This window comes from Squalius cephalus (assembly GCF_949319135.1).
Source record: "Squalius cephalus genome assembly, chromosome: 1".
NCBI classification, from domain to species: Eukaryota; Metazoa; Chordata; class Actinopteri; order Cypriniformes; family Leuciscidae; genus Squalius; species Squalius cephalus.
This window is the reverse complement of record NC_137122.1, coordinates 20227461-20250269: the sequence shown is the minus strand read 5'-3', so window position 1 is coordinate 20250269 and position 22809 is coordinate 20227461. Positions and strand designations below refer to the sequence as shown.

The 22809-nt window shown below is 39.9% G+C and overlaps 2 protein-coding genes and 1 pseudogene across 6 annotated transcripts in view; 2 read left to right on the top strand and 1 right to left on the bottom strand.

Annotated features, from left to right (window-relative positions):
- Nucleotides 1-11801, top strand: part of LOC307164176 (pregnancy zone protein-like) — an 88881-nt gene extending 77080 nt beyond the window's left edge. Inside the window, exons 32-33 of one of the 2 annotated variants that reach the window (XM_079880645.1) lie at nucleotides 11540-11623; nucleotides 11702-11801. In XM_079880645.1, coding sequence (XP_079736771.1) covers nucleotides 11540-11623; nucleotides 11702-11791 — 174 coding nt within the window. In that variant the 3' untranslated portion in view covers nucleotides 11792-11801. The remainder of the gene's footprint in view (nucleotides 1-11539; nucleotides 11624-11701) is intronic. The other variant, XM_079880646.1, reaches the window with a different exon arrangement.
- On the top strand, nucleotides 60-11460 carry LOC307166102 (alpha-2-macroglobulin-like; annotated as a pseudogene). Its single transcript, XR_013824054.1, has 20 exons — nucleotides 60-80; nucleotides 332-502; nucleotides 588-815; nucleotides 2658-2870; nucleotides 2949-3098; nucleotides 4667-4792; nucleotides 4865-4928; nucleotides 5758-5881; nucleotides 5970-6195; nucleotides 6274-6398; nucleotides 6475-6596; nucleotides 6674-6725; nucleotides 8829-8949; nucleotides 9038-9194; nucleotides 9269-9343; nucleotides 9427-9589; nucleotides 10584-10771; nucleotides 10840-11061; nucleotides 11140-11261; nucleotides 11367-11460. The product of XR_013824054.1 is annotated as an alpha-2-macroglobulin-like (transcript).
- A 5184-nt stretch (nucleotides 11802-16985) lies between the features above and the next one.
- LOC307164193 (alpha-2-macroglobulin-like) overlaps nucleotides 16986-22809 on the bottom strand; it is a 45587-nt gene continuing 39763 nt past the window's right edge. For all 3 annotated transcript variants that reach the window (XM_079880674.1, XM_079880672.1, XM_079880673.1), the window contains 20 exons: nucleotides 22083-22208; nucleotides 21916-22009; nucleotides 21472-21619; nucleotides 20949-21174; nucleotides 20742-20865; nucleotides 20552-20673; nucleotides 20423-20474; nucleotides 20249-20332; nucleotides 19982-20158; nucleotides 19757-19832; nucleotides 19522-19678; nucleotides 19371-19445; nucleotides 19123-19285; nucleotides 18847-19031; nucleotides 18557-18778; nucleotides 18365-18486; nucleotides 18165-18246; nucleotides 17991-18074; nucleotides 17159-17264; nucleotides 16986-17078 (listed from right to left, as the gene is read on the bottom strand). In XM_079880674.1, coding sequence (XP_079736800.1) covers nucleotides 17038-17078; nucleotides 17159-17264; nucleotides 17991-18074; nucleotides 18165-18246; nucleotides 18365-18486; nucleotides 18557-18778; nucleotides 18847-19031; nucleotides 19123-19285; nucleotides 19371-19445; nucleotides 19522-19678; nucleotides 19757-19832; nucleotides 19982-20158; nucleotides 20249-20332; nucleotides 20423-20474; nucleotides 20552-20673; nucleotides 20742-20865; nucleotides 20949-21174; nucleotides 21472-21619; nucleotides 21916-22009; nucleotides 22083-22208 — 2466 coding nt within the window. In that variant the 3' untranslated portion in view covers nucleotides 16986-17037. The remainder of the gene's footprint in view (nucleotides 17079-17158; nucleotides 17265-17990; nucleotides 18075-18164; nucleotides 18247-18364; nucleotides 18487-18556; nucleotides 18779-18846; nucleotides 19032-19122; nucleotides 19286-19370; nucleotides 19446-19521; nucleotides 19679-19756; nucleotides 19833-19981; nucleotides 20159-20248; nucleotides 20333-20422; nucleotides 20475-20551; nucleotides 20674-20741; nucleotides 20866-20948; nucleotides 21175-21471; nucleotides 21620-21915; nucleotides 22010-22082; nucleotides 22209-22809) is intronic.

Here is a 22809-nt window from a genome sequence, read left to right as displayed (position 1 = left end):
CAACACCAGCTTAGAAAATATGCAAGATAATATGGAAGATTTTCTTATAAATGCTATTTATGTCCTTGAGGAGGGAACAGGTAAGCCATTTGCTGATCTGAACCAACAGCACATGCTTAAAATTGATGTTCACTTTCATCCCCCAGATGTAGTGGTGTCAAAATATACAAAAGTGTCCATTACATTTGAAGTGGGCAAGGTCTCATTTGTGGACCTCCCTGATTATTTTGAATCTGGATCAATGATTAATGGAATGGCAAGTACAAGTTCATCCCTTGTCACACAAGCCTTCACACTGGCTCCCTTTCCTAACCTTTATCATTTCCAACAGATATCAGTATCTCGTTTCGATGGTACTCCAATTGCAAACAAAGTGGTGTATCTCCTGGATGGTAACAGCTGGCCCAACAAACTGCTGCAGAATCTGACCACAAACCAGAAAGGACTGACCACGTTCTCCCTCAGCACTGCTAATCTTCCTAAAGCTGCTCTCAATCTCGTGGTATGATTCAGTCTTTACATTTTGTGAAATGTAGACTTCTCTCACTCCCTTTTGCATGAAACCAATTCCATTCGTTGTTCCCCAGGCAAGTGCGACTCCAGAGGTTGTTTATGGTTACAAATCGCCATACTTCACTACAGATACAAGGGTTGTTCAGCTTCTCCATCCTGATTCTCCCAACAACCCATCATCTAGTGAACTGACTATAGTGAAGCTCGAGCAGCTGCTCAAATGTGGTGCTGCGTTTCCAGTGACCGTGAAGTATTCTTTTGTTGGAGAGGCTGGTGTCTACAGTGTTGACATAATCTATATGGTGGGTGAAATATATTATATTATATTATATTATATTATATTATATTATATTATATATATTTTTTTCCTTTCTTTTAACTGTACTGGGGTGCGTTTCCCAAAAGCATTGATCGCCAAGTGCCTCCGCTATCTGCATAGTTCAACGAGTCTGTTTCCCGAAACCACAGCTCCAACGAACATTTGCAACCAGTATCGCAAAGTTTTATGGTTGGATCGACAGCTCTCGACCTGTGGTTAGAAGCAGAGTTTCTTGTTTGTATGACTTAAATCCTTACCTTGAGCAAAATAAGCAAGCTGACATTCAGTACAAACTCTTTCATTTTGAATATATACAAATGTGATTTACGTCTTTTAGTCTGTCGGTTTAAGGTTTTTTTTTTTTTTTTTTTAAGAGTGCTCATGTGCTTTTGTGCTGTAGAACATAATAACAAGCCTATAATTGAATCTGGAAATCAAGCAAATTAACCCCTTAGCTGTCACCCCCCTTTTTGAGAATGGACATTAAAATGCACTATTCAAGCTTAAATGGTTGTAATTCAAGAATGCTTTGGAGTATAGACCTTGTGAAAGCACTTCAAAAAATTAAAGTATGAAAAAGTTATGGAAGTTTAAATTTACATTAAATCAAATATAATTTATTTAATATTTTTCTTTTATTTAAAATATATATTTTACAATATGTTTTACAAAAAAATTACTATAAAATCAAAGCCATATATCTAACCAAGTTGTGTTCCAAATTTGAAGTTGATATCACAAAAATTGAAGTTCCCATGAGATTTTGTTTAGGCGTATTACCAAAAATAGCCACCGGGTGTCATTGAATTCCATTGAATTTAACTGTATGCATTCTACCATAACAAATTAATAAATTTCTGTCCAAATATCACTTCTGTCACAAAATATGGAACCTTGAGACTCAGACCTTTCTGACAATGTGTTTTGTCAAGATTAAAAAATATTTTGATCATAAATTATGAAACATGATGACGCCCAAAAGGGGAGGAGCCTGATAAAATAATTTAGAGTACCGTTTCTATGGTAACACAATGTCCAATTTCAAAACAGTTTACACAGGATGAATTCTGAGATCGTAAGCTTTCAAATGATACCTAATTTATTATAACTACTAAAATATGTGATGTAATAAAAAAGGCAATAAAAAAGATATTATATTTTAGAGGATAATATGTATATTATACTTTTTAGAGGATAAAATTATTTTATACATTTTTTTATTGACAAATACTAGATTAAATGTTTTATTATGAACTTTTAGCATGAAAACCAAAGTTTCAATTATTAAAAGTGTGTGCGTCGACTTTTTGTGACAAACGCCAGAAACGCCTGCTATGATGTAGATTTTTTGAGGTGCGCTCTTGTCATAAATTCATCTATTACTGTTCCTGCATAAATTGTAACAAAAAACAGTGCTGAAATATCTATTGAGTCTTAGACCTTTCTAACGATATATAGTTTGTCATGATTAAATTAGGATTTAATTGTAATATAGTGAAGTAAACTTAGGCGTCCCATATACGGGACGGTGACAGTTAAGAAAAAGAGAAATAGTCCTCTGATGCCATGTCTGTAACTTATAGCTAAACATCTAGCATTAATTTGAGCTCAGATGAATTCATTAGTTTTTACTCCACAACCTGTGTGATATTAACTAACGTGGTGGAACGTTGCAACGACACTGTTTTGGGAAACAGTCGTGACAAGATAGTTGATTTCTTCAATGATGCATCATATTTTGGTAGTGAAGCAGCGAGTTACATCATTGTACAGGAAACGCACCCCTGGTGGCATTGTTCAGCACCTTTTTGCACCCTTTTGTCAGGTCTTGTCCAGAGGAGTGATCGTCTTCCATGGGTTTCACACAGTCACAGCGAGGGCTTCTAATACAGTCACGAGCGGCTCTGTGTCGTTCCAGCTGTCTGTCAGTGTTGATATGGCTCCAGTAGTGCAGATTCTGGTCTACTGTGTTCTGCCCAGTGAGAATGTTGTTGTTGGTAGTGCATCATTTGACACTGAAATTTGTCTCCAAAACCAGGTATGAAGTGCACTAGCATTTTTTGTCTTCAAGTGGGGTATGATGACTTGTTCTACAGCCTGTTGATTCTTGTTCCAGGTGTCTCTACAGTTCTCTCCTCCTACGGCTGTTCCTGCTGAGGAAACCTTTCTGACTGTCTCTGCTGAAGCAGGATCTCTGTGTGGCATCAGTGCTGTAGATCAGAGCATCCGGATCATGGAGCCAGGAAGACGTCTGAGTGCGGAAATGGTATCCATGTGCCATTTTTATTTTTTATCTTGTTTTCTGTTTAGACTTAAAGACAAATTGAACGGATCAATTAAGATGAAAGTCAATTTAAATGAATAGAGCTATTTTTTTTAAGACCCCCTGTGGTGAAAAATCAAGTTTTTAATATTGGTTTATTGGTAATATTGGTAATATGGTTTAAAATTGTTTCTGACATCACAAAATACCTTGTAAGCAATCATGTCAACATGCAGGCAGGCTTTAGCATATCATCATTACTATGAAGCAGGGAAGTCTCAAGAGAAGCCATACCAGTATATTTTTCTGTTGAGCTGAAAAATCGTGTACATTAGCAATATAGCAGGTGAATTATGTATAATTTATGTTATGATGATCTGGAACATGGTTTGTATAACATTAGCAACACCATTATTAGCTGTTTGCGAAGTCAGTCAAGCAAAAGCCTAATTATAATTACTGTTATGCGTCCAATGTTGTGGAGTGATACCATTGTGCAGCGTTTACTTCAGTAAAGTTGACACACTGAGTGGATCTCTTTGCTGGTATGAGTGACTGGAGGCAGGGCTAATTGCATATTCATGGATCCGCATATTCTAAATGAAGCAAGGGTGTAGAGTTGCATTCAAGCTATTTTTAGGGCATTAAAGGGTAAGTTCACCCAAAAATGAAAATTCTGTCAGTAATTACTCACCCTCATGTTGTTCCAACCCCATAAGACTTTCTCTCATCTTTGGAACACAAATTAAGATATTTTTGATGAAATCTGAGAGCTGGGTCACTCCTTCATAGGCTGATAGGTAATTGCATCTGCAAGCCCAGAAAAGTTATTGAAAAGACATTGTTAAAATAGTCCAAGTGACTACAGTGGGTCAACCTTAAGTTTATCAAACGATAAGAATGTTTTTGTGCGCAAAAAATGTTATTCAACTCTTCCATTTTCTTCTGTGTGCGTCTGAATGAGTTCACGTAGTGTAACAGCGCAGCGCTTTTGGGTTGTATGTCAGAACATAGGCTCACCACTGGCCAGCATCACACACGCCCAGCATCGGCCATAGCCTACTATGCCTTCACTCTCCCAAAGGAGTCAGACTGTATTTTCTTCAATCCAACTCAGAAGAAAACTGCAATCTTACATCACTGAATGGGCAACCATCAGCTCTTCCGACTTCCTCACTCCTTGGTTGCCTGTGTGGCCTCTCCGGCCCATGGCCGGCAGGTCACAATCTGCATGTGCTCATGGAGAGAGAGAAAACCTTCAACCAGAACAAAGTCAAACAAACCACTCAAGTTCACAAACTTTTCTTTATTAACCATCAATGTTTCTGCTGCAAAGGCCGTGCAAGTATACATATGAGGTACTCTGAAAATGATAAGCTGATGGTTCTTTTCATAGTTAAATGGATCTTTACCATAGTTCCATTTTTCTGCTTCCGATTCCATTGTCACTCACTATTTTAGCTATGCATGTATGTATGCGTTTAGTTATGTTTGTGATTTAGTTAATAAAACTTGTGCACAATTCTTTTTTTTTTTTTTTTTTTTTTTTTTTTTCTCACGGTTCTCCTCAGGTGTTCAACTTGCTCCCAGTGCGATCACTATCTGATTATCCATATGAAGTTGAGGATGCACAGGAGTGCCTGAACGTTCGCCCCCATCATGCTGCTTCTACAGACCAAGCCTACGAAACCTTCAAGGTATAAAAACGATAATTCTCATGTTTACTAAATCCTTAATTTTCAAATCTTATGTTTGTCTTGTTCTAACAGAGTGTGGGGATGAAGGTGTCAACAAATTTGCCTATCAGAGTCCCTCAGTGTCTGATGTATGGAGGCCTGAATTATTACAACTTGCATTATTACAACCTGTTATTGCTCTGAATGTGTAATAACTCGTATAGCAATTTCTAGTTGCAGAAAATGTACTTGGGGTTTCTTCAGTGGTTTGCTGTTTGTTCCTGTATGGGCCATAACCCAATTTCTACTTGAGACTGGAACAGATAGGGTGTTTTGGAGAGTAACTTCAAATCAAATAGTTTAATTGCTTTCATATGCATGTGGACATTTCAGTTCATATACTGATTGTCTTAACCATGTTGATTTGGAGTAAAGCAACGCTTTATTTTTAATTGTTATAATGTTGTGATGTTCCTGATTTAAAGGGGTAGTTCACCCAAAAAGTCATCCTAGCTGTATATGACATTCTTCTTTCAGATGAATACAATTGGAGTTATATTAAAAAAATGTCCTGGCTCTTCCAAGCTTTATAATGGGAGTGAATGGCTGTATGCCTTTGGAAAGTCCATCAAAGCGGATATACAGTATTCATGATAAAAGTTTTCCACGTGCCTCCAGGGGGTTAATAAAGTCCTTCTAAAGTGAAGCGACGCGTTCAAGAAAAATATCCATATTTAAAACTTTGATTAAAATATCTAGCTTCCGGCAGACGGCCGTACGCAACGGTTTACGGCGAAAAAGAGTAACCCTTGACGCACAAGGTAATGATGTTTGATTGGACTGCTGTTATCCCATAACAGTTAAAAGGAATACAGCAGTATCTACACTGAAAACATTCCTATATTAAAGCAAATAAAATGTGATTGGGGGGTTTCCATACTCAGACCTGATTAATAACACTGTTCATAAAAATGGTCAAACCTCAGAGCCAACAGATATTCCTGAAACCATGGCAACAGCTGCTTCAGTAGAAGAAAGTGAGAGCTTCACTTCTTTTTTTGACGTGACTTACTTTCCAGAAACCTGGATCTGGCAGTTTGCTGAAGTGGGGTTGGTGTGAAGTCTTTTGTTCCATCTAAAGCTACTTGCCCATAGTTTTTACTACTTATACCCCTTATTTCTCCCTTCTGTCCTTCAGAGCCACTGGATCAACGCAAGTTCCTCTCATTGTTCCTGACACCATCACCACATGGGAGACTGAGGCGTTCTGCCTGTCCTCCAAAGGTTTTGGTCTGGCTCCTCCTGCTCTGCTGACAGTCTTCCAGCCCTTCTTCCTGGAGCTCTCCCTGCCATACTCCATTGTCCATGGGGAGTCTTTTGAGCTGAAGGCCACAGTCTTCAGCTATCTGTCCAAGTGCATCATGGTCTGTCATGGTTTTTTCATATAATGGATCTGTATAGAGAAGTTTGTGTGTCCTTCATGTGCACTGTTTTGTTGGCAGGTTAATGTAACTCCAGCTTCATCCACGGCCTTCACTCTTAAACCATATACTGATCCGTATTCATCCTGTCTTTGTGACCAATGGGAGAAAGACCTTCAAATGGGTTCTCTCAGCTTCGGTTCATGGTCAGTTTTGGACCATCTGTTTCTCTCTAAATTTGAAGTGTATGTGGTATTTCTCACTTCCTGTCTGTCACTACAGGAGCGGTCAATGTGACTGTCAATGCTTCAGCTGAACCATCCCAGACTCCATGTGGCACTGAAGTCGTGACTGTGCCAACGAGAGGACGCATTGATATAGTCACTCAAAGTCTTCTTGTCCTGGTAAGTGTTACCAGCCTTCTGGAGTTTGATCATGGAGATCATGCTGCTACTGATGTGGTGTTTTATTGCGTCTATAGCCTGAAGGAGTTGAAAAGACAAACACCCAGAGTTGGTTACTGTGTCCAAAGGGTTTGTTTGAACTCGATTAAATCAAAACACATTCTCCCTGTACAGCCAAACATTAACCTAGTGTTCAATGCTAATCCATTCTGTTTGGTCCCTGGGAAAAGTTCTTTCTGAAGTCGTGACTCTAATGTTTCCAACAGATGTGGTTCAGGGATCAGCCAGATGCTCCGTTTCAGTCCTTGGTAAATCATTTCAATGAGTTAAACATTTTGATTTGTCAGAATAATTTTGTTTCTGATGTAGGTTTAATACTTGACCTCTTGTAGGGGACATAATGGGTCGTGCACTGAAGAATCTGGATGGGTTATTACAGATGCCGTATGGCTGTGGAGAACAGAATATGGTTGTTCTTGCTCCCAATATTTATATCCTGCAGTACTTGGAAGTCACGGGGCAACTCACCGCAGCCATCCGAGAGACTGCCACAGGCTTCCTTAAAGGAACACTCCGACTTTTTGAGACTTTAGCTTATTCACATTATCCCCCAGAGTTAGATAAGTCCATACATACCTTTTTCATTTCTGTGCGTTCTGTAAGTGTTATTTGACGCACCCACCGCTAGCCTAGCTTAGCACAAAGACTGGATGTAAATGGATAGTGTTAGCATAGTAATCCCAATAAGTGACAAAATAATGCAAACATTTTCCTATTTACATGTTGTGATCTGTATAGTCACAGCGTGTACAAAAAACAAGGCTATATGAGACAGACCATTTTTAATCGTATAAATACTGGGAACTATATTCTCACTCGGCGTAGGAGCACAGCTAACGTTACTTGGGCGGAGTGGCTACTTGGGCGGAGTGATCAGCGCAGCACACGAGACGCCCTGTTCTGTTGATGGTTCCGTAAACAAAACAAACGTGACTAACTCGCTAGACGTGACTCATGATCATGGCTGACTTTGAGGAATTGTCAGACTCAGAGGAATTTTACTGTGTATCAAACCAAGATCCCGAACCATATAGGTTTGAGCCAGAATACACAGAAAAGAAAACTGCCCATCCCCCTCCAATTCATTAGCAAGTTGAATGTTATAACGTTAGTCGTGAGAGTTACATTTAGCGCCGCTCATTTGTTATTGAGCGATACAGTGTGTTCATGACAACACAATAATAACAATAAAGAGGATACACGGAGCCCCTATTCACGTAATAATTTCACTAAGTTTACATGGCACTGTTACAGTATGGCTAATGTTAGTCATCTCAAAACATAACGGAACACTTACCGCAGCAACAGGTGATCCAATTTGTCCTGTCTTTATCGATGGGATGGCTGTATCCTTTAGCACACGTTTCATGGTCCGTGTGGCAACTTGCATTTTTTCAAAATAGTCGTCCTCAGTGAAATGTTCTGAGCAAACTAAATACTTCTTGATGGTGTTTACAGGTGTGTTTGGATCGATACCCAGAACAAGTAGCCATCGATTCATCAGGTCAGCGTTTTTGGTTGGAATTCTATGAAATATCATAGTATTACCTGGTCTCCCCTGTTTATTGTCGCAGCTCTTTACAATACAGCGAACACCCATGACTGTAAACTATAAATTTACTATCTAGTAATTGCTGACTCTATTACTCCAACTCTGAGCGAACTCTCTGCTCCTCACCACAGGGCGTCTCGTGTGCTGCGCTGATCACTCCGCCCAAGTAGCCACTCCGCCCAAGTAACGCTAGCTGTGCTCCTACGCCGAGTGAGAATATAGTTCCCAGTATTTATACGATTAAAAATGTCTCTGTCTCATATAGCCTTGTTTTTTGTACACGCTGTGACTATACAGATCACAACATGTAAATGGGAAAATGTTTGCATTATTTTGTCACTTATTGGGATTACTATGCTAACACTATCCATTTACATCCAGTCTTTGTGCTAAGCTAGGCTAGCGGTGGGTGCGTCAAATAACACTTACAGAACGCACAGAAATGAAAAAGGTATGTATGGACTTATCTAACTCTGAGACTTTAGCTTATTCACATTATCCCCCAAAGTCGGAGTGTTCCTTTAAGAGTGGTATGTGCGAGCAGATCCATTGAATGTTGGGGAAACTAAATGTTAAGTTAGTATGAAATGTAATGTTAACTCCTGCGCTTCCCATTGAAGCTGTCAAAACACAAATAAGCACCCCCAAGTTTTTTACTTCAACAGGATACCAAGGACAACTAAACTACAGACACAGTGACGGATCATACAGCACATTTGGTGATGATGCTTCCAATACATGGTGAGTTTCACACTGTTCTATTATTGTGTAACCTTTGTCACAGCAGGTTAAATTCAGCTGTTTTTAACTGAACTTCCTCCATGGCCAGGTTGACCTCCTTTGTCATGAGGTCTTTTGGTCTAGCGAAGCGCTTTGTCTTCATTGATCCGAACATCCTTCAGAGTGCAAAGGACTGGCTAATAAGCCAACAGGGTTCAAATGGCTGTTTCATGCAACAGGGAAATTTGTACCACAACGACATGAAGGTACATGTGTTATCCAATGGACACTTAACTCAAAGGCTCTGTCTGAGTTAAATCCATATGCTGGTGTGTTGTAGGGTGGAGTTGGTGATAACGTGACCACGACTGCCTACACGGTTGCGTCACTGCTTGAACTAGGCGTCCCCATCAAGGTAAAAACATCTCAAAGTTGTATTAGTTCCTTGGAGGTGACCTTTCTGTTCTGGCTGTTGTCTGATTGGTTTTGATCCTTCAGGATCCAGTCATTACCAACGCTCTGTCATGCTTGAGGCCTTTCGCTGGGAACCTGGGAAACACTTATGCCACAGCTCTGCTGGCCTACACCTTCAGTCTGGCTGGAGAGACCACCACTCAATCACAGCTTCTAACCACCTTGAAAAACCTTGCCATTTCTGAAGGTGAAATTTACCAGTGTCTTGTTTGCTCCTCTTGAGCTCTGTATAAGTTGTCTTAAGCTTAAATGTCAAAGTTCTTGGTAGAAAGTGGGACTTGTGTAAGTGCAGGAGCTAATCATGGAGGCTAATCAGGAAGTTTCTCATCCAAATAAAGAAATAATTGCCAGTTTATTTTAAAGCACTTCATCTTGCTCAATGTTTATCTACGAAGCCTGTAAAAACGGTTAGTGTAAGCTTATTCTATACTTTGCACTAGGTTTAAAATGCAAATGTCTACTACACAAACATTTCACACTCAATTCCTTTAGTTACTAAGACTAAAGTAACTATGTTCTGAATCACTACTTGGTTACATGTAAACTTTATTGTTAGATGTATAGTAAATTGAATGTTATATTTAGCAAAACTGTATAACTTCATAGTCATGAGAATTTGATAGTCAGTTTAAATCTATACAGTATTGTTAAATTTGTTTATTTTAAATTGGCTGGTCGATGATAGAATACTTATGCATGACTTGATTAAGGGTTCTATACACAACTTACCACAGAAATCTTAAACGATCAAATGAGTCAAGACTTTTAATAACTGTTTAAAATAAATGGGGGGAAAACGCACTATGGAAGTTTCCACATTATCTAGCAGCAAAAGCATTTTTTTTATAGCACCAAATTGGCATATCAAAGTGATTTCTGAAGTATCATGTGATGCTGAAGATTGGAGTAATGGCCAATGAAAATGGAGCTTTGCATCACAAATTACATATGAACACCATTGAAATCGAAAATGCAGTCTATGAAAATATAAACGATCGTTCAAAAGTTTGGGGTAAGTATCTTGCTTTTGAAAGATTCTTCTGTTTGCAAATTGACCCAAACTCCAGTGTCCTCAAATAAAACTGAACTATAAAACCTTAACACTGAAGTCTTACGCTTAAATGTGGGTTTATACTTCTGGTTGTTTGGCATAAATGTTCTCCCCTCCATCTTGTCCTAAGGTGCTAATTTGGTCCATTGGTCTCAGACGACATCTGGTGATACTCTGGCGGTGGAGATCAGCTCTTATGTGCTGCTAGCGGTTCTCTCTGTTCAGCCTCTTACAACTGCTAATCTGGGCTATGCTAACCGCATTGTCAACTGGCTTGTGACCCAGCAGAATCCCTATGGAGGGTTTTCCTCCACCCAGGTGCCTCTGACTACCAAACATGAGTGCAGTCATTTGAGGATTTATTTTAATCTGGTGCTTGTCTTTAGGACACTGTGGTGGCTCTTCATGCCCTGTCTGTGTATTCTGCTCAAGTGTTCAGCTTGGATGGCTCCAGCACTGTTACTGTACAGTCCTCAGTAGTAGGAGGAGACTCTTATAGCTTAAAAGTGAATCGGGACAACAGGCTGCTGTATCAGGAGAAGCCGCTGAAGAACATTCCTGGCAAATATAGTGTTGAAGCATCAGGATCCACTTGTGTGTCTGTGCATGTATGCATCTTAACCCCATCTATTTCTGTTAATGTAAATTTTACTGTTCTTTGAGTTTGCTCTGCACTCAAACTGTAGGTTGCGTGTTTCTACAACATCCTGACACCTGTTAAAGTCGCCAGAACACTGAATGTCGAAGCAAATGTGACTGAGTACTGCCGACCGCTTGGGGCCAATCTCATGTTGAAATTTACAGTGAAGTAAGAACTGCGTGTGTGCGTGGAAATCAGCTCTTGTTTATAACTCGTACAAAGGAGAACTGGTGTCTTGTTCCTGTTGACTAAACTTATTGTGTCTTCATTCAGATACAATGGAGCAAAAGCAACTACCAACATGGTTCTAGTGGACATTAAGCTCCTGTCGGGCTTCACAGCTGACACGTCATTGGTTTGTATTTAAGATGATTTAGAAAGTCCCAAGATGCTTGAAGCTCCTTTAGATGTAATTGTGTCTGTAAATGATGGTCTCTTCCCCTCAGCTTGGTTCTTCACCCCAATCGTTTGCCCCACTAGTGGAGCGGGTTGATGCTGAAGATGATCATGTCCTAGTGTATCTGAAAGAGGTGAGACTGGGTATATTAGTAGCTGCCATCTTCTCAAGTGCTGTGTATGTGCTGCTGTTCATCCTTTCTGACTTGTAGGTTCCCAAAGGCGTCCCCATGAGTTACACTCTGCAGCTGAAACAGGTTCTTGCAGTGAAAAATCTCAAGCCAGCAGTCATAAATGTTTGACTACTATCAGACAAGTATACTTTCATCATCGTAATCATGCTTTGCTCTGGCTGAATTCACGGGTCAACATGATCCAGCTCATTTCCTGTTCTTCTTTCAGGTGATTCGTTTGAGACCACCTACACTTCTACCTGTCCATTGTGCAATGGAACATGTGACTCAAAATAAAAAAGAAACCCCTTTTATGCAATCACTTGTTTGCCTCTTTGCTGAACATTTGAACAGTCTTCCTAACATTGTCCGGGAAGCAGACACACTGTCAGTTTAAATCTAGAAAAAAACGCATCTCTTTTACCTGGCATTCATATAGAACATTACATTTTCTATTATTCAAATGTTAAATGGTTATTAGGCTGCATTGATTAGGTGAGCCGGAACCGGGGACACTTCCTATAACATCTGATGTACTCGTTACATCATAAAAATAATGGCATCTACGCTAATGTTAGTCTTTCTGTTTATTCTGAGGTTTACTGAAGTCAGCCGGATCTGGGCCGGATCCAGATCAGATGGTGGACCTGCGCCTGGACCCATCCACAACGCATCCCTGAAGTGCCAGCCTCATCAGCCCTGGGAAGGCCTCATCGACACGACAGCCATCAGCACTGATCCTCAACAAACCCTTCTCCATCCCGGCGTGATGACTCCGACTTCCAACCAGATGGAACTGGATAATATTCTGAATGTTCTGATCCAATCTGACTTCTGACCTGTAATGCTGCCTGGATCATAATCATACACTGTTCGCTTGTTGGTCAGAGGAGAACTGGCCCCGACTGAGCCTGGGTTCTCCCAAGGTTTATTTCTCCATTCTGTCACCTGATGGAGTTTTGGTTCCTTGCCACTGTTGCCTTGGCTTTTGGCTTGATTATTTGGACATTTAATATTCAACAATATTATTGATCTGCCTTACATGAGGTGGATGATGCGATTTTCTTCTAGAAACAAACTTTGTTGTATTTTCATGTTGTCAATGAGAAGCTGCTTTGATACAATCTGTATTGAAAAAAAGTGCTATATAAATAAAGGTGACTTAAAGTCTTGCAAGTCCCTCTTTAATACCAGTAACCTTACACTCTTCCAAAAAGGCTTACTTTAGTCCATTGCACAACAATTTGTAATCTACATAAATTGACTGTATCATGTCTGGTATTTTAGGGGAGAAGTCCATTTAACTTTAAATGGTTAAAGGTGTGGAAGCGTTTTAATGTTCACCAGCATATTAAAATACTTTTAATGCAGGTGAACATTTAACTAATCAAAATGAGCTTAAACCTTTCCAACCATGATGTCTGTAACATAGTCCATTGAAGGCAAGCTTGACAAACCCATGTGCAGTTTATTGAAATCCAAAACTATGATCAAATACAAGATAAAGCAAATTTGCCTGTAGTTGCTTTAAATACAATATACTGTAGGTATGTCTCAATCCAGGTGCTCACTTATAGTTATATTCATATTGATTTGACCAGCCCTAAAACTTGTACAGTTTTTGTCAGTGTTTCTTATATTCTGTATTATTGGATGTTTTAAACTGGTAAATGTTTAATTGATAAGTTTACAATATACTGTATAACAATTCAATATATAGGGTATGATTTTACCAAAAAATCAACATTGACACAAAAGAATAACTGCAAATCCATGTGTTTGCTGCCTGGAGTCATTGTTTCTGTGAATTGCAGCGATTTTTCTGTAGCTTTCAGTATTCTGTAAAAATATACCTCAGATGTCTTGTCAAATCTATTTGTACAGTCAATATTAAAGCTATTTCCCATTTTAGATGTGTGGTGTTTTTCACGGCATTCACGCTGAACCAATCCTGCCGCTTCTTTCAGCCAGTGAGCGTAACCGCAGTTTCTCCGGCCGACGGCGACATCACACGCATGGCCTATAATGCATTTAAAAGGTAATGGCCTCTTCATAAAAGTCCACATTGTTATTGCAGATGAAACCTAACATGGATATCATAAATTATTTAATCAGATTACACTGATTATTCACTCAAACCAACCTCTCACCGTCAGTCACGCATATCTGCCATGTTTTGTATTTTAACACTTTTTACTCGTGTTTGTAGTTCTGAAATGAATCCTCCAAAGTGCAATGGGTTGTGGGCAATATTAGCCTTTATAGTGTGCAGGCGGTAGATCCTCCTCTTATTTAGCACCAAAACTTTGGAACGGTCTTCCTAACATTGTCCGGGAAGCAGACACACTCTGTCAGTTCAAATCTAGAATAAAAACTAATCTCTTTAACCTAACATACACATCACAATATAAATTTCTATAATTCAAATCATGTAAAATGTGACCCCCAATTTCCACCAGATGCGTAACGGCTGCGGAACGGCTCCGCTGCGTGACAGCTCCGTGTTCCGTCGTCCGTCAATACCCACCAGGTCCGGATTTGTTGCGGAACGGCTGCGTCCATGACTGACAGCTGAAGTCACGAGGACCCACGAGATCTCGCTAATTCACGTATGATCGCGCGATATATAGTTTCTATAAACAGAACGTTATGAGGAATGGCATATTATGACGTTTTCAAGGTGTAGTGTAGGGAAATATGATCCGCCATGATCACGGTGTATTTTATTTAGAAAATTAACCGGATCTTTTATTTTGTTTTGGTTTGTTCTGTTTTTTTGCTCGACTTCCTGTCCTGCGCATTCTGCCCTGTAGTGCTGCGTAGCTCTCCGGCATCCGGCAAAAATAGAAGCTCTGCGTATCTGCTCCGGAGGGCTGCGGATCGCCGGAGTCGGAACGCAGCTGTACCGCATTCAGTGGAAATACACTCATTGACTTTAATGGAAACCTATTGACTCCGCCGCCGTGCCAGAGCCATAACGCAGAAATTGGAAATTGGGGGTTAGGCTGTGTAAATTAAGGCGGAACCGGGGAGACTACCTATAACACCTGGGGCCTCATTTATAACCGTTGCGTACGCACAAAACAGGCCCTGAAAGAGGCGTATGCCACTTCCTACGCATAAGTTGTGATTTATAAAAACAAACTTGACGGGAAAACGTGCGCACATGCACGCAAACTCTGACCCATGCGTACAAACGTTTTGGAGATGGAGCAGTTTGGCGACACCGATGGTGAGCTGGAGTTAAATGTCTTTTTGGTCACTTTTAGACAGAAAATCTAAAGAAAATTAAACATATACACAAAGATAATACAAATATAATTTCACTCACCAATCCTGTCACTTGAAGCAAATATCTATCCTTTCTAAAATGCGCCAGCGAGCGCGTTGGGCCGTTAAGTGAAACTGACGCAAATAACAGTTTAAATAAATAAAATAATTATTTAAACTATGTTTTACTTATTATATAAACATTTAGATTAAATATGCCATTCAAATTAAACACTTAAACATGAAATCATTACTGAGAAGTTACAACATTTTTTATATTCAATCAATAGAAATATTTGTTGTGGATGCGATGTTTTTGAACACTTTTCCTGTGGTGTGCTGTGTTTTAACGTTTTAACCACAGAGATAATTGCTTATGATAATACCAGATTGTCTGAGAAAATAGTAAATAGAAAATAGAAAAGGCCTGTTTCCATTAAAAATATAAATCAATTAAAAATACAATTCGGCCAGTGGAAAAGATAGTGTAAAATACATTTCAGAGAAAGTTTCTCAATTTGATTTATGTATTCAAAAACAAGGCAAGGATAGGCAACTACTTGATTTTTATTAATGTAATGTGTCTTGTACCGTTAAAAAAATTGATACCGATATCAATAAAAATGATATGCAGATGAGGATCTGCATAGTAAAACTAGGCGTTGTAAGCTTCCCATATGTTTTCCACGACTCTACAAACCCCATTTCCAACAGTTTATTGATTTGAGGTTGTTTTGATATTTACTATTACCTTATGTTTTGACCCTACATTATTTGTTTAACTTTAAATAAACCTATCTTTTCTCTATTAAAACCCATCTTGTGAATTGTCCTCTTTATGTTATGACTTTGAGCCAAGTTGTAACATCACCAATAAGTGGCAAACATCATGCCATAACAAATGTGTAACAAACACAGTTTAAGCAGCCAGAGAAATACTAAAGTTAAAAACTCAAGGGTCATGAGCCCAACTAAAGCAAACACTGATCTCTATCATGGTGACATCACATTTCTGTTAAAGTTTTTTGCACTTTATTTAAATTAGAATATTTTACTTTAATTTTATGTTTTTTGTTTGGTAGCCATAGCTGCCAGTCATTTGACCTTTTTTTTTTTTTTTTACAATGAAGGTATTTGATCGTGATAATTCAGGAAATACCTGCAAAATAAGTGTTTTTCAGTTTATTTAATTCAGGATGTTTTACTTTAATGTTACAGGGTTTTTTGGGGACTGCCAGTCATTTGACAGTTTTATCATTTATCTGTTTTGTTACTGTTTAATTACAGATTATATTTTTAATTTTACATACATTATGTAACTTAAGAAAACAGAAAAAAATACTGTAGGCCTATTAAAAATAGTTAATTCAGTTAAGTTTGAGGTGATAATAACTGGCACGGGAAAAATTGTGCATGACTATGCACACAGCAAATCTCCTTTTAAGTCAATTCAAAAGTATTTATATACACTAGAGAAACAATCTTGGGATTTCTCTTCTACCCTCTGTAGATTTAGCATGCAGACCATGCCATTTTTTTCTGTGCTTAATGTGCAGTCACAATTGTGCAGACTGATCACTGGTGTTTCCATTGTTCAACTGATATTATGATAATTTACTTTTGTTTTTAATGTTTTTGTATTTTTTTTTGTAAAGTCACGAGTCGTACAGTTCAAGGCAAGTCATTGGAGTTCAAAGTAAAGTAACTTTCTTCATTTAGTCAAGCAAGTCTCAAGACCTTAAATTTACAACTTGAGTCATGTGACTTAAGTCTCTCACCTCTGATAAGTTAAATAAAATTGCCACACAAAAAGACGTAACACTACAATCAAAAGGTTACAAGAGCAATTACATAAAGTTGAGACCTGTTCTCAAAAGAATCCTTTATGAACGGAAAGCAAAGTAAGGAAAAGCTACTGCCTCAAGCAGCATTTCAGCCATTTTATAAGGATTCCATGCAGGGCAAATAGCTCACTAACAGTGCAAAGGCTTGTAATCCACAACTTCAAACAAACGTCATAGACTAGGAACAAAAAACAAAGCAAAAGGACTGATTGTATAAGAGTTTTATTTCAGTCACGTCCTACAGACAGAACTTATTTAACATCATGGACAGGGGGACATGTAGGTGGTCTCAAATGAGTCACCTGAAAGTGGAACAGAAAATGATAGATCATGTTCAACAGTAAAATCAGCCAGAGCAAAGCATAAAAGGATAAAAGCGTACTTGTCTGATAGTAGTCATAAATGTTGATGACTGCTGGCTTGAGATTTTCCACTGCAAGAACCCGTTTCAGCAGCAGAGTGTAACTCATGGGTACGCCTTTGGGAATCTGCAAGAAAGAATGGATGAACAGCAGCACATACACAGCACTTGAGATGGCTGTCACTTTACGTTCGAAAATCGATTGCACAACCGATCGGACCAATCAACGCAAGTTTCGAAAATGAAAATAGGGAATCGATTTTAACGGTCTTTTCTTGGAGCGCGGGGAGCTCATCACGATACGAACACGCGCCACACAGCGACTGCAGGCTCTGACAAACACATAACAGCAAATTATCCTTCTGCATAATGTCTCTTTTCACTACAAAACTGTGAATTCTGCCAGTATGCAGACAGTCTCATGCATAGATACAGATTCGGGCTACAATCGCCTACGTAGGCGAAATTAGTTTGACATTTCTAATTGTAAACACATCCATGTTGAAGACTGAGGTAATGTTTTTCATTTATGCTATGGCAGTCCACTCTGCTTATTTGTTTCTCGAGAATGTTGCACTCCTGTTTGTCATTGAGCACAAAACTTCACACCAATAAATCAGAAATATTGCAGACTTATGCACATCTCAAGCACCCTATTTAAGTTCGTCCTTATGCCTGTTAGTTGTCCGTGGATTTGCCCATATTTGGAGTTTAAAATGGAAACTTCTTTAGACATGGAAAATCGATTTTACAATCGATTCAATAAACACTTCTCAAATCGAAAAGGACTTTCACAAAAGTGACAGCCCTACTTGAGATGGTAGCTAGTAATATACCCAGTGTACAGTCTCACCTCTTTCAGATAAACTAGGACATGATCATCTTCAGCATCAACCCGCTCCACTAGCGGAACAAACGATTGGGGTGGAAATCCAAGCTGAGGGGAAGAGACCATAATTTACAGACACTGCTACATCTGAAGCAGCTTCAGGCATCTTGGGACTTCCTAAATCTTAAACCTACGAACCGGTGATGTATCTGCTGTGAAGCCCGACAGGAGCTTAATGTCAACTAGAACCATGTTAGTGCTTGCTTTTACGCCATTGTATCTGAATGACAGTGATGGGGAATAAAGAGGTTTAGGTCAACAGAATCAAGAATGCAGGATCCTTTTGAAGGAGTCAAACAAGAGCTGGTTTCAGGACACAAAGCCAAAGGTGTTCTTACTTCACAGTGAAGTTCAACATGAGATTGGCCCCAAGCGGTTGGCAGTCTCCAGTCACCTTCGCTTCAACACTCAGTGCCCTGGAGACTTTAACAGGTGTTGGAATGTTGTAGAAACATGCAACCTACAGTATAAGCACAGAGCAAACAATCAGATTTTGATGTGCACAACAGAAAAAGAGTGAAGATACAGACCTGCACAGACACACAAAAGGATCCTGATGCTTTAACACTATATTCGCCAGGAACGTTCTTCAGTGGCTTCTCCTGATACAGCAGCCTGTTGTCCCGATTCACTTTGAAGCTATAAGAGTCTCCTCCTACTACTGAGGACTGTACAGTAACAGTGCTGGAGCCATCCAAGCTGAACACTTGAGCAGAATACACAGACAGGGCATGAAGAGCCACCACAGTGTCCTGAAAACAAGCACCAGATTAAAAACGCTTCATAAATGATTGCACTCATGTTTGGTAGTCAGAGGCACCTGGGTGGAGGAGAACCCTCCATAGGGATTCTGCTGGGTCACAAGCCAGTTGACAATGCGGTTAGCATAACCCAGATTAGCTGCCGTGAGAGGCTGAACAGAGAGAACTGCTAGCAGCACATAAGAGCTGATCTCCACCGCCAGAGTATCACCAGATGTCGTCTGAGACCAATGGACCTTAGTGCCTTAGGATGAGATGGAAGGGAGAAAGTTGATACAGGAGAGAAAGTTGATGACAAAAACTTGAACAAACATCAAGAGGCTGGTAAATCTTACCTTCAGAAACAGCAACGTTGTTCAAGGTTGTTAGAAGCTGTGATCGAGTGGTGGTCTCTCCAGCCAGACTGAAGGTGTAGATCAGCAGAGCCGTGGTGTAAGTGTTTCCCACGTTCCCAACGACAGGCCTCAAGCATGACAGAGCGTTGGTAATGACAGGATCCTGAAAGCAAAACTAATATCAGACAACAGCCAGAAAAGGAAGGCCATATGCAAGGATCTCATACAACTACTGGAGATCTGTTTACTGTGGCGGGAATGCCTAGTTCAAGCAGCGATGCAACAATGTAGGCAGTCATGGTCACGTTATCACCAACTCCACCCTAAAACACCAACACATAGATTAACCATAAGCTTTCCAAGATTGTTTTTAAAAGGTCCATTTGATAACAAATGTACCTTCATGGCATTGTGGTACAGAGTTCCCTGTTGCATGAAACAACCATTTGAACCCTGCTGGCTTATTAGCCAGTCCTTTGCACTCTGAAGGACATTCGGATCAATGAAGATGAAACGCTTCGCTAGACCAAAAGACCTCATGACAAAGGCGGTCAACCTGGCCGTGGAGAAAGTCGTTGAACTGAAACCGCTTGTGACAAAGGTTACACAACTAGAATAACAGCATGAAACTCACCATGTATTGGATGCATCGTAACCAAATGTGCTGTATGAGCCGTCACTGTGCCTGTAGTTTAGTTGTCCTTGGTATCCTGTTCAAAAAAAAAAAAAAAAAAAAAAAAAAATAATAATAATTGGGGCAGGGGATGAGATGAGCTTAGAGTCTTGACAGCTTCGATAAGAATCACGGATTAAGTCATTAAGATTCTCCAACACTGAAAATGGATCTGCTCGCCCATACCGCTCCGAAGGTATCCTGTGGCGGTCTCTCGGATGGCTGCGGTGAGTTGCCCCGTGACTTCCAGGTACAGCAGGATGTAAATATTCGGAGCAAGAATGATCATATTCTGTTCTCCACAGCCAGATGGCATATGTAATAACCCATCTAGATTTTTCAGTGCACGACCCATTATGTCCCCTACAAGGATATAAAGCATAAAACCCCACATCAGAAACAATTATTCTGCTAAACATTACCTGTCAGTTTCTACTCCATGAAATGCTTTACCAAGGACTGAAACTGAGCATCTGGCTGATCCCTGAACCACATTTGTTGGAAACGGCAGAGTCACGTCTTCAGAAAGATCTTTTCCTGCAGACCGAACAGATCAGCATTGAGTGCTAAGCTAATGTTTGGCTATACAGGGAGAATGTATTTGGGAATCACTGAGTGCAAACAAACCCTTTGGACACAGTAACCAACTCTGGGTGTTTGTCCTTTCAACTCCTTCTGGCTATAAACGCAATAAAACATCACATCAGTAGCAGCATGATCTCCATGATCAAACTCCAGAAGGCTGGTAACACTCACCAGGACAAGTAGACTTCGAGTGACTACATCGATGCGTCCTCTCGTCGGCACAGTCACAACTTCAGTGCCACATCGAGTCTGGGATGGTTCAGCTGAAGCACTGACAGTCACATTGACCGCTCCTGTAGTGACAGACAGAAAGTGAGCAACACCACAAACTTTAAATTTGGAAACACGGTCCAAAACTGACCGAGAACCGAAGCTGAGAGAACCCATTTGAAGGTCTTTCTCCCACTGGCACAAATACAGGATGAATACGGATCAGTATATGGTTTAAGAGTGAAGTTCGTGGATGAAGCTGGAGTTACTTTAACCTGCCAATGAAACAGAGCACATAGAGAAGGTCATGTGTCTTTGCTCCATTTCCATTACAGTATATAAAGAAACCATGACAGACCATGATGCACTTGGACAGATAGCTGAAGACTGTGGCCTTCAGATCAAAAGACTCCCCACGGACGATGGAGTATGGCAGGGAGAGCTCCAGGAAGAAGGGCTGGAAGACCGTCAGCAGAGCAGGAGGAGCCAGACCAAAACCTTTTGAGGACAGGCAGAACGCCTCAGTCTCCCATGTGGTGATTGTGTCAGGAACAGTGAGAGGAACTCGTGTGGATCCAGTCGCTCTGAAGAAAAGGACACAAAACAATAAATGAGGGGGACAGAAGTAAAAAAAAAAATGTGGGAAAGTAGCTTTAGACCAGGGGTGTCAAACTCAGTTCCTGGAGGGCCACAGCCCTGCAGAGTTTATCTTCAACCCTAATTAAACACACCTGATCCAGCTAATCAATGTCTTCAGGATTATTAGAAACTTCCTGGCAGGTGTTTTTGGAGCTGGTTGGAGCTAAACTCTGCAGGACAGTGGCCCTCCAGGAACTGAGTTTGACACCCCTGCTTTAGATGGAACAAAAGGTTTTACTAACCCCACTTGAGCAAGCTGCCAGATCCAGGTGTCTGGAAAGTAAGTCCTGACGGTCACATCAAAAGAGGAAGCGTCACCTCCAGCACTTTCGGCTTCTAGAGGAGCAAATCCAGCCATCGCCATGGCTACAGGCTCACGATAATACATTACTGAAAGAGACCAGCAATTTTACTACAAACTGTCCTAGTGTCTGCAGATAAAACAGGGTTCATACAACTTCAAAATATGCATGTTTGGGCAATTGTTAAACAAACAAAAAACACCTTTGATTAGTTATGACTTTACATGGCACATTAATAAAGATGAATTTACACTGATACAATGCAAGGGATTTAAGTTTTTCCAAATGAATTGCAGTTTCAGATCACAGAAGCTACCAACTATAATAAACTTAAGGAATCTATCAAGTCATGAGTCTATGGGAGCAAGAAACAAACTGAAATACCATCACGGAAGTTGCGATAATAATTCAGGCCTCTGTACATCACACACTGAGGTACTCTGATTGGCAGATTTGTGGCAACCTTCATCCCCATGCTCTGTCAGAGCAAGAGAAAAATGTTTGAAAATTATGGTGAATTTAGTAAACCAGATAAATGAACAGTTTTATACCTTGAATGTTTCGGAGGCTTGGTCTGTGGGAACAGCCCGACGGGGTCGAACATTTAGGCACTCCTGTTCATCCTCAACGTCATATGGATAATCAGATAGAGATCGCACTGGGAGCAAGTTGAACACCTGAGAACAGAAAGTTGTCTAGTCACTGACTTTGCTTTTTGAAAACCTACGTAAGAGATAACACATTTTAAAAAAGGACAAGCGTCTTCAATTTGATTAAACTTCATTAACAAAGTAGTTCAGTGATGGCATGTCAGGGTTTTCCCCATCTTTGATCTGCAGTAAACAATATTTTAATGTGGCACACATCTGATTAGAACGCCACTAACGTTTAGGTCTAAAAATGTGTAGCATCTGGACCAATCAGACACAAATTATTATATTTAATGAATAATCCAGCAAACTCACTAACAAAAGGTCTATGAAACTTTCCCCAAAACTAACATCCCAAATGAATCCCTAAAATCCCTAACACATTGTTACAGGACACATTAGGACTGACAAGACTTATGACCCAAAAGGAATTTGCAGAGATGTGTTCTTGCTGAGAATGAGAAATAAACCCTTTTTATCCTATAATATATACAACCACTTGAGAAAATGTATAAACATGCATCCAAATTTCCCAATCTCATGATTTCCCTCTTATGGGGTTTGGCATATGTATTCATTCTCTTTTAGATTGTTTCAGACATGCATACTATGGTTAACCAAAATCATG